This window comes from Sminthopsis crassicaudata, chromosome 3 (genome assembly GCF_048593235.1).
Source record: "Sminthopsis crassicaudata isolate SCR6 chromosome 3, ASM4859323v1, whole genome shotgun sequence".
NCBI classification, from domain to species: domain Eukaryota; kingdom Metazoa; phylum Chordata; class Mammalia; order Dasyuromorphia; family Dasyuridae; genus Sminthopsis; species Sminthopsis crassicaudata.
Genome location: NC_133619.1, coordinates 631,466,387 through 631,477,499, shown reverse-complemented (window position 1 = coordinate 631,477,499; position 11,113 = coordinate 631,466,387). Strand labels below are relative to the sequence as shown.

At 41.2% G+C, this 11,113-nt stretch overlaps 1 protein-coding gene across 1 annotated transcript; it reads left to right on the top strand.

The window, feature by feature from the left end:
• Window positions 1-901: 901 nt before the first annotated feature.
• LOC141564231 (actin-5-like) lies at window positions 902-2,159 on the top strand. The gene has a single exon (XM_074306483.1). The coding sequence runs from the start codon at window positions 953-955 to the stop codon at window positions 2,087-2,089; it is 1,137 nt and encodes a 378-aa protein (XP_074162584.1). The 5' UTR covers window positions 902-952; the 3' UTR covers window positions 2,090-2,159.
• The last annotated feature ends 8,954 nt before the right edge of the window (window positions 2,160-11,113 follow it).

Below are 11,113 nucleotides of genomic sequence, written 5' to 3'. Positions count from 1 at the left end.
AGCATGCTCGTTGTCTAATAAGCACTTAAAAGCATTATCATTGCTTTCTATTTATTATTTTTAAAAGAACCATGAGTTTGAAGTCAGAAGAGCTGAGTTTGAATCCCAACCCTGTCCCTTATCAACTGTGTAATCTTCAGCAAGTCTATTTACCTACTTTATACCCCATTTTTCTTATCTGTGAAGTAATGGCATTAGATTGGATGACCTTCCCTATTGGAGACTATACTGGCTCTGTGGTTTGGTGAATAGGTCCTAGGAAATTGCCTGAAGAACAGAGGAATACAACAATTTGCCCACTGTCACACAGCCATTAATAATAATAATATTAACAACAATAGCAATATCTATATAGTACTCACTATGTGCCAAGTACCACACTAAGCATTTTACAATTATTATTTCATTTGATTCTCAAAATAATCCTGGAAGACAGAGGCTGCTATTTTTTCCCCATTTTACAGATAAGTAAACTGAGGCAAACAGAGATTAAATGAATCACCTAAAGTCACACAACTGATAAGCCTATAAAACTAGATCTGAATCTCTAGACTAAAGATCCTATCACAGATCATGTTTGAACCTATATTTTCCTAACTCCAAAACGAATACTTTATTCACCATATCCCACTGCTCCTCCTGGGGATATACATTAACCCTAAAAAATGGAGGGTGAAGGGAAGGGATAGGAAAGAGTTTAGAGAGGAAATTGTTTGGGATGGAAGTACTCCCTGCCCCCAGCTGGAGACCAGCCCAGTATCTTTAGGTAGTCCAGAGAAAGAATAGTCTTTCTGCTTGTGTGACCAAGGCTATACTCCACCCTCCAAAACAAGAGGCTCTTGGAATGTCTGCTTTTGTGAAGATGGGATTCTAGAATGTCAGGAAGGAGGCATTCCATTCCATTTCCTCAGTCCACATTCATGGCTCTCCAGTTTCCCATCCAGTGGGGATTATGGTCTCTGAAATAACTAAAATTCCATCTGCCATCCTCGACAATGGATCAGGGCTGTGTAAAGTCGGCATTTCAGGGGAACAGAGTCCCCGATTCATCCAAGCCACAGTCCTAGGTTATCCCCAAAATATCATCCCCAAGGCAGGTACAGAGCACAAGGCATGCTATGTTGGACAAGACGCCCAGGATAAGAGAAACATCCTCACGTTGAGATATCCAATGCAACATGGGATTGTCACCTCCTGGGATGACATGGAAAAGATCTGGAAGCATCTGTATGAACACGGTCTCAGAGAACCCCCCGAGCAGAGACCGGTGCTCCTGACTGAAGCGCCTCTGAATCCTCCCGAGAACCGAGCCAAGATGATAGAAATCTTCTTCGAGACGTTCCAAGTGCCAGCCCTCTACGTGGCTCTCCAAGGTCTCATGGCGCTGTACGCCACGGGGAAAAACACAGGCATTGTTTTGGATTGTGGGGATGGAGTCACTGGGGTCATCCCCATCTACGAGGACCGCTGCCTACTCCAAAGCATGTCCAGGTCCGATTTTGCAGGGAGAGATGTCACCAACTACCTATCCAGGTTGCTCTTGGAGAGAGGTATACACCTGGTGAACACGGGCAACAAGGACGTGGTCACAGACATCAAAGAGAGACTGTGCTACGTCATCCCTGACCCACACGAACGAAAGAAGGCAAAGACCATCGACTGCTCCATGTACAATTACATCCTTCCCGATGGTCACTCCATGCAAATTGGGGAGGAGTTGTTCCAAGTCCCAGAGTCCCTCTTTCAGCCCTCGAAGGCGGGTTCCTCATCTCCTGGGATTCACAAATTAGTCTTCAAAAGCGTGATGAAAAGCAGCCACCACTTCCAGAAAGACCTTCTGAAGAATCTGATCCTGTCTGGAGGCTCTACCCTATGCCCAGGACTGAAGAAGAGGCTCTGGATGGAGCTGGAGTCTCTCCTCAAAGGAAGCCCGAACGTCAACATCACAGCACCCAGCGACCGCCTTTTGTCCGTGTGGATCGGCGCTTCCGTCATCACGAGTCTGTCCACCTTTGAGCAGATGTGGGTCTCCAGAGCGGCCTACCATGAGATTGGCCCTGCGGTAATTCAGGAGAAATGCTTTTGGTGAGACAAGCATCCCTGGACCACAGACAACATCCAGAGTATCAGAAAATACAGACATTTCCAACCAAAAAAAGGCTGCAGTGTGTGGGTGATTTTGAGAATCTTTCTCTTAAACGTGAGCTGGGTGGCTTGATCCTGCAATGGATCTGGAAGTTGTAAGTCCAAGTCTCCCTGAGTCCAGTACCTGGATGACTTCCCTGTTGGTTAAGAGCCTCCTCATTTAAGGAAAGGGGCTTATTAAGGCTCTGGCTTGTAGCTACATGGTTGCAAGGGATAGGTAGCACCCAGTGTCGTCTGGGACCCAGAAGTCTTTGCAGTTCTTGCTTCTCTGCTCCCAGTCACTCAAAGTTCTCTAAAGTACTTCAGATCAGGGCTCAGGCCTTCTGGGACCCCTTATATACTTTCCACACTACACCTTAGAGGCAGGTGGCTCAACATAAACATATATGTATACACACACACACACAAACACACACATATATATATATGATGGATGAATGATGTGAATGAGTGATGGATGAATGAATGACAGAAAATGGCAGAATAATCATTCTGTCTTTTCCACAATTCCATCTTGTCTTAGTACATTTGAGAGGCAAGTTTAAAGCATTATTCTCCAATCCATTAAGATCATTGATCATGTGACTAGGCAGATACTCCAGTAAACTCACCAACATTATCAATTGTAGAAAAAGCAGAGGAACTCTCTTTACCTCTTCCAACTTCTAGTGTTTCATCATAAGAAGCAGAACACCAAATCTAAAGTCAGGAGGACCCAAATTCAAACCCAGCCTCAGATGTTTCCTAGTGTGATCCTGGCCAAGTCACTTCCCTGCTGTCTGCCTCAGTTTCTTCATATTTATAATGGGGATGATAATGGCACCTCCTTGCTAAGGCTGCTGGATGTTGTCTGTGGTCCAGGGAGGCTAGGTTGAACACTAAATGAGATGATTGTAAAAAAGTACATAGCACAGTGCCTGACACATAGTAAACAATTTATAAATATTAGCTATTATTGTCATTGCAGCAAAGTCTAAATTTTTAGACTTTGTTTAAATATATTTACATATTTAATTTTAAATTATATTTTAATTTAATTTATATATATTTTTAAAAATATATATTAATGTTTTTTGAAAGAAGGAGTTAATGAATAAATGCAAGTGCTGCAGAAGGAAATCAAGAGATCTACACTTAAAACAAGATACAATCCAATCCAAGTCTTTATTGAGAATGTGCTATGCACTTGGCTTGATGCTTGACACTGGAGATACAAAAATAGTATTAATAATAATAATAACTAACATTTATGTATCACTTAAGGTTTGCAAAGTACTTTATATGCAGTCCAAACATCTTAATGAATCATAAACTTCAATGGTTCACTTGCTCCAGACACCCATCTTGTGAAGGAGGTGCAAACACTACTTTGAAAGTGAAGAAATAGATGCTCAGAGATATTAGGTGATTGGCTTAGGGAAACACAGCAAGTGTTTGGGATAGGATTCAAACTCAGATCTTCTGAACTCCAAGGGATCTATCCATGACATTATTTAGATAAAGAATAGTCTTTTCCCCTAAAAGGATTATACTAGAAGAAACATGGAAATAGATAAACATTTATGAGATAAATTGAGGAGAAAGGAAAAAGCATTCATGATGAGAGGAGGAGGAAAATCAGAAAGGACCTTTTGTAGGAGATGACATAAGAGCCGAGCTTTAAACTAGAGATTCTAAAACAAAGGGGTGAGGGGAAAGGAAAAATGCATTGAAGACCTGGAGGACAAACAGACTATGTGAAATCCTGGAAGTGGGAGATCAGAGAATCATAGATGAAATACAACACTCGGGGAGGAACAAGCTGGTCAATAAAATCCAGAGTATGTAAGTGATAGTCATATACAATAAATTTAAAATGGTATCCTGAAAGTCAGCTTATAAAGAGCCTTAAATGCCAACCCGAGGAGTTTGTATTTTATCCTAGAGACAATAGGGAGCCATTGAAAGCTGTTAAGAAGAGGAGTGATATAACTACATGGCTCCAGTAATATTATCTTGACAGTTATATAAAAATTAGAATCTGGATGCCAAAAGTCCAATTGGGAGACTAATAGAAACTATCCACATAAGGGGTAATAATGGCTTGAATTAAAATGGCAGCCTTTTAATTGGAAAGAAAAGCAATGGATCAGAGATATTTTGAAGGTAGAATCAAGGAGATCTGGCAAGTAATTATATGTGGGACGGGTTGGGGGGAGGAGCTGGGAAAGGGAATACTCAAAAGACCGGATGACTTCATGGTTACAAAACTGGATGCCTGGGAGGACACCAGTGCTTGCAACCAAAATGAGGACGTTTGGAGGAAGGATGTTTAGTGGGAGAAGATAAGTTCTGTTTGTGACACTTAAAAAAAAAAAACCAACAAAGGAAACATTTTGTAATTTGCTCCTGCTCCCTTGCTGTGTGACCAGACAAATTATCTCCCCCTAAGAGTGCATCAATTGCCCAATCTGTACAATGGATTAGTTTCTCTTCTACCTAAATCATGGGAAAGAAATAACTGTCGAAGATACTCAGAGGACTTCAAAGGAAAGGCATGAATGGTGTTATTGTTTCAAAAGTTGTTCCTTACCCTACTCTGCTTTAAAATGGGTATGATCGTTCAGAGCAATGTTCAAGATAGGGAGGAGAAGGGCAGGAAAGCAGTCATATTCTAGAACTGATCACAATACAGCTATTCATTTGACTTGGAGAAGCAGTGATGATCTGGGTGGGAACCTGCAGCTGGGAAAGGGTGGAGGGGAGGAGAGAAATATTTGGCTTTTCCGTGTTGTTTCCCTGATTCTTAAACAAAAACACAAGTCTCACTGTTGTTCTACAGCTGAAGGAAAGGAGGGAAAGAGACAGACAGACGGAAAGGCAGAGACAGGGAGAGCTCAAAGAGATGGAGATAGCAAAGAGACCAAGGGAGACAAAGACATTTTACACAAAGAGGGGGAAGTGGAAAGACAGACAGATGGAGGGAAAGAGGGAGTATTTTTAAAGAAAGGAGGTGGAGAGAAGAGGAAAGTAGAGGGGGAATGAGAAGTGGAGGAGAGGAGAGGGAAGAGGAGAAGAGGGGAAGGAGAGGGAGATTCTAGCAGTGACAGAAGCAGAATTGAATCAATAGGCAAGGAAAGGGATAGAGGAGCACTCAGGAATTTTATATCTAAGAAGAAGGGGAATTGAGTCAGACAAAGAAGGGCCATGCTCCTCCCTTTGGACACAGGGGTTGAAGATGCAGACAGAAAAGACAATCGCCCTGGCCAGCCTCCAAGTCTTGCTATTAGCCTTGCCCAGTTGGAGGCAGCTTCCTTTGATATCCCCTTCCCCCAGCCCAGCCCATCTTGTTCCTGCTGTCTGGAGCACATTGCCCAGTATAAGCCATTGGCAATCCCTGGTCCCTTGCTTCTCCCTTCCCCTGCCCCCACCCTCGGAAGCTGTTCTGTTCCCACAAGTTCCTCCAACTGGACACACGGCCATCGAAATTGAGGCGGCTTCATCCAATGTTGGGAAACAACTATTTTTCTGAGAGGAGCTAGGAGCTGGAGGAGGGAAGTGGTATTGTGGGGGAGCCGTCTATTCTGTCCCCTGGAAAGGAATACCTCCAAATATGGGACATAGGGATCTCTGGTGGGGTAGGGAAGGAGAATCCATCATCCCAAAGAGCTCCCCAAACCTTGCCTGCCTCACAAAGTCCCCAGTAGTCTAAAAGGGATCCACAACTAGCTGGATATTGGAGAAAGATCCTTCCAATAAAGTCCCTCCTATATGAGATAGTTGCTTAATAAATGCCCAGACTAGGAAGTCTTACCCAGAAGTCTCCAGCTATTCCCCAACAAAAGGAAAGGACGTAGCTTGGTCCAAAGGGTCCCCTGGAACATGAATCCTCTTCATTCTATTCTACCAACCCTCAAACTAATTAGTTACCGAGTCTCGTCCATCTGACTCTAACTACTCCACAGCCCACATCCGCCCCCTTCCCATCCCACCATCTCAGGTAAAACTCTCATTACTTCTCACCTGTAGATTATTGCTACATTTTCCTAAGTGGACACTGCTTCCTGCCCCATCCTTCTCCCACCCAACCCACACAGCGGCCCAACTAATCTTTCTAAAACAGAGGTTTGACCATATCAATTTCCCATAACTTTTAATGACTATTGCCTGCAGGATACAGTACAAATTTCTCCATGTGACATTTAAAACCTTTCCCAGACTGTCTCCAGGCTGGCTTCCCAGTTTATTACATATTATCCCACACACAGGCACATACAAATACATTCTATCCTTCCTACTTGCCACATTGTAACCAGGATTCTATAATCTCTCACCACTGTGCCTTTGACCAGGTTGTACCTCACATTTATGACGTACTCCCTCCTCATTTCTACCTCTTCAATGTATAGTTTCACTTAAAAATAAGCTCATGGGGCAGCTAGGTGGCGCAGTGGATAGAGCACCAGCCCTGAAGTCAGGAGGACCTGAGTTCAAATTTGACCCCACACTTAACACTTCCTAGCTGTGTGACCCTGGATGAGTCACTTAACCCCAGCCTCAGCAAAAAATAAATAAAACAAAACATAGGAAGTGGCACTTATGTACCATCATACAATGATGAATGTTGGAGGGGATGTGGGAAAACTGACACTAATACATTGTTGGTGGAGTTGTGAAGTGATCCACCAATTCCAGAGAACAATGTGGAGCTGCAGCCAAAGAGCTATAAAACTCTGCATACTCTCATCCAGCAGGGTCTGTATTAGATCAGTATCTCAGATCACAATGAAGGAAAAGGACCTCCATGTGCACCCCCATGTGCAAAAATGCTTGTGGCAGCTCTTTTTGTAATGGCAAGAAACCAGAAACTTAATGGCTGCCCATCAGTTGGAAGATGGCTGAATAAATTGTAGGATATAAATTTTATGGAATATTATTGTTCTGTAAGAAATAATTGGCAGGATGATGTAAGAGAGGCTGGAGAGACTGGCATGAACTGATGCTGAGTGAAGTAAATAGAACTAAGAGAGCATTATACACAGCAACAACAAAACTATACCATGATTCTGATAGACATGGCTTTTTTCAACAGTGAGTTAATTCGGGTCAGTTCCAATAGACTTGTGATGGAAAGAGCCATCTGTAACCAGAAAGAGATCTAGGAGGCCTGAGTGTGGATCACAAAATAGTGTGGATCACAACATAGTGTGGATCACAACATAGTGTGGATCACAACATAGTGTGGATCACAACATAGTATTTTTACTTTTTGTTGTTTGCTTGCTGTTTGTTTTCTTTTTCATTTTTTTTCCTTTTTGATCTTATTTTTTGTGCAGCATGATGATTATAAAAATATGTATAGAGGAATTGCACATGTTTAGCATATATTGGATTACTTGCCTAGGGGAAGGGGTGGGGGGAAAGGAGAGAGAAAAAAAAATTGGAACACAAGGTTTGGCAAGGTTGGATGTTTTATTTGTTTGGAAAATTAAATTTTTTATTTTAAAAATATTAAAAAGAAAGTTTTCCTGAAGCTCTTGGTTATCAGAGGCTTCTGACCATTTCTTAAATTATCCTATATGTGGATATTTTTGTATTTTTTATCTAACCTTGCCTGGGCTGTTTTTTGTCTTCTGTTTTTGCTCTCCAGCATGGTACCCTTATATGTGGTAGGTGCTTAATAAATGCTTGTTAGATCAGACTGGATTTGATTCTAACTCTGGACATCAGGAGACTGGTTCTAATACTCTTTACCATTAGGACATTCTGTGTCTGATTTAATCATTTCTCCTCTCTGAGGAGTAATTTGCATTTTGTTCATCTATGAAATGAGATTAGATTAAAAATCCTTATAATTTTTCTCAATTCTTCAATCTTAAAATCTATGGCCTAGAATGCTGGAGGCAGAGACAGCCATCAGGATAAGCAATGCTCTTAGACATCAGAAGACCTGGCTTCAAATGTCAATGTCCCTAAGTCTCAATTTTCTCCTCTAGAGAATAGAATAACTGAACCAGAGACCTCTGAGGTCTTTCCAAGTCTTTCACCATCTAGACTTTTCTGGAACTCTTCATCTTCCTAATAGATTCCCTTAAATGTGGCCCCCAGAACTAGTAACTTGGGGAAGTACCCTTCTCTGGGCTTCTGCCTCCTTAGCTATAAAATGAGCAAGTTGGACTCTTCCAATGAAGAGTCTCTTCCAAGTATAGACCTAAGATCCTATGTTTCTATGGCCTAACTTCTAGCTCTAATACTTATATACTTCTATAACTCTGGACAAGTCACATTTTCTATGAGCCTCAATTTCTTTATTTGGTAAAAATGAGAGTAATAATGACTGATAAAGACATATTTTGAATTTGGTTGCTGTGGCCTAAGGCCCAGTGACCTGGACACTTACACATGGCCCAGCCCAACCCAGGAAGTGGGACACTCAAAACTTATTCAGACAACAAGAAATAAGAGAATATCCTCATCATCCTGGTGAGAGTATCTGCTGGAGATTTCAAGTCAAAAGTGACTTTCCTTGCCCCCATAATACAAGTACAGATCCTTCCAGCCCAGAGCATGGAGTCCCTGGAGGGTCCTTGGGCTCCCTGGGGAAGCAAATGTGGGTCCTGAGCCCACCAGAGAAACTGTTATGAAACCTGATGCAGGGGCCTGAAATCCTATTTATCTTTCTGCATGGTACCTTTTAGCAGAGCATTGGAAATTAGTAAACAAGTGAGGTAAAACTGCAGACAGTTTAAATATTTTACAGCTCACTGACTTCCATATGAGAGGGGATTTACTTCACTTAAGTGTTTAGACTCTGCTTCTATAATCCAATGCAGAGAAATTTTAAGAGCAGAGGGAAGGGTAGAGAGACAGAGACAGAGACAGAGACATAAAAACACAGATAAAAGTGGATGGATAGAGGGAGAAAAAGACTGAGACAGAAAGAAGGAGAGAGGCATAGAGAAAGGGGGAGGAGAGAGAGAAAGGAAGAGAGACAGAGAAAGAAGGAGAAACAGAAAAAAGAGGGAAGTGAGGAACAAAAGACAGACAAAAATAGAAGGAAATATAGAGAGAAAGAAGGAGAAAAGGAAAAGAGAAAGACATAGAGAAATGAGGAGAAGAAAAAGAAAGGAAGAGACAGCTAGATAGAGGAAGAGGGAGAAACAGGAAAAAAGGGCAGTAGGGAGAGAGAAAGGCAAAAACAAAAGGAAAGAAAGAAGAAGAAGAGAGACAAAGACATAAACAAGGAGGGAGAGAGAAAGAAGAGAGGCAGGAGAGACAGAGAAAGGAAAGAGGGGGAAGAAAAAACAAAAGGAAAAAGACACAATGACAGAATTAAGGAAGAAGAAAGAACAGAAAAACAAGAAAACACAGGGTAAGACTACTAGAGAAACTAAAAAAAGAAGGCCTCATCCTGCTCCCCCAGAATTGGGAATCAAGGACAAAACAAGGCCTTGCTAGTCCTTCAAAAGAAGTTCATATAAACATGTCCTCAAAAGTGAGAGTCAGAATTCCCTTTGACAGGGATGCTATAAGATCCTTTAACTGTCCCTAGGACTTCTGTTAAGACAATATTAAAATTATATATATATACAGTTTTCATATATGTGTATATGACTTCTGTTAAGACAATATTAAAATTATATATATATATACAGTTTTCATATATGTGTGTATATGTATATATATACATATATATATATATATATACAGTATATGTGTATGTGTGTATCTTAAGAAGAATAAGGGCCACAAGTGCCCTTATAGATGAAGAAACTGAGCCTATTGGGAGAATATAAAACTGGCCCAAGATGATTCAGGTGGGATTTGAATCCCCACCTTGTGTACTCTCATTCCAGTTCTCTGTATCTCACTATAAGCTTTATATCATGACACATGGACAGGACTCTTCTATTTAGTGCTAGAAGATGGAGCTGAGACCCACATGGAGGAATATTGTGAACAAAGAGACAGAGAGTCACAGGAAGACAGAATGTTCTTCCTGACATGGGGTCAAACCTTCACAATAAATGCTGGACAGGACCTCTGGCATCATCTCTTCCAGCCTCATGTCGGGAGGCTCCTGACTCCCCTGGGGCAGTCAGTCTCAACTTACATACCTCCAGGGACAAGGAACCACCTCTAATTGTTAACCAGCCAAAAACTTCTGTGTAAGCAGAGGATTAAAAGGACCAAAAAGTGGGCAAAGACACCTATCTGAACCACGAATGACCAGCCCTATGTATCCTTAGAGGGCCAGCTAGAGCCTCTTACATAGCGAAGTCTTTCCTGTATGTTTATTTTCCTTAGGATAGGGCCGAAAAAGCTCCCTTTTGTTGCTTTCGTTAAAGGCAGGGCAGAAAAGGGAATCACATGTAGTATTCTTCATACATTTTGAATTAATAATGCTGAATGAATGAAGTTCTTCTGTATTCTGATGAATACAGAAATGGGAGGATGGAAACAAAGGCATTAACTTTACCCAGAACTGATGTGGGAAAGGAGATTATAAACTACTTAAAACATACAAAGAAAGCAGTTTTAGAATTCTGTTCACAGAAGAGATGCATGTTTAATAATGAGCTTCTGAAAAGGCCACACTTTTAAGTTTAACATGCCTTAACATTTTTTCCATCATTTTCTCAAAATGAAACTAATTAGTTAATTAATTAATTTTAAATGAATATATAAGGAAATAGATGAAGGAAGAAAGGGAGAAAGAAAGAGAGAAAGAAGAAAGGAAGGAAGGAAGGAAGGAAGGAAGGAAGCAAGGAAGGAAGGAAGGAAGGAAGGAAGGAAGGAAGGAAGGAAGGAAGGAAGGAAGGAAGGAAAGAAAGGAAGAAAGAAAGAAGAAAGAAAAAGAAAGAAAGAAAGACAGAAAAAGAAAGAGAGAAAGAAAGAAAGAAAGAAAGAAAGAAAGAAAGAGAGAAGAAAGAGAAAGAAAGAAAGAAAGAAAGAAAGAAAGAAAGAAAGAAAGAAAGAAAGAAAGAAA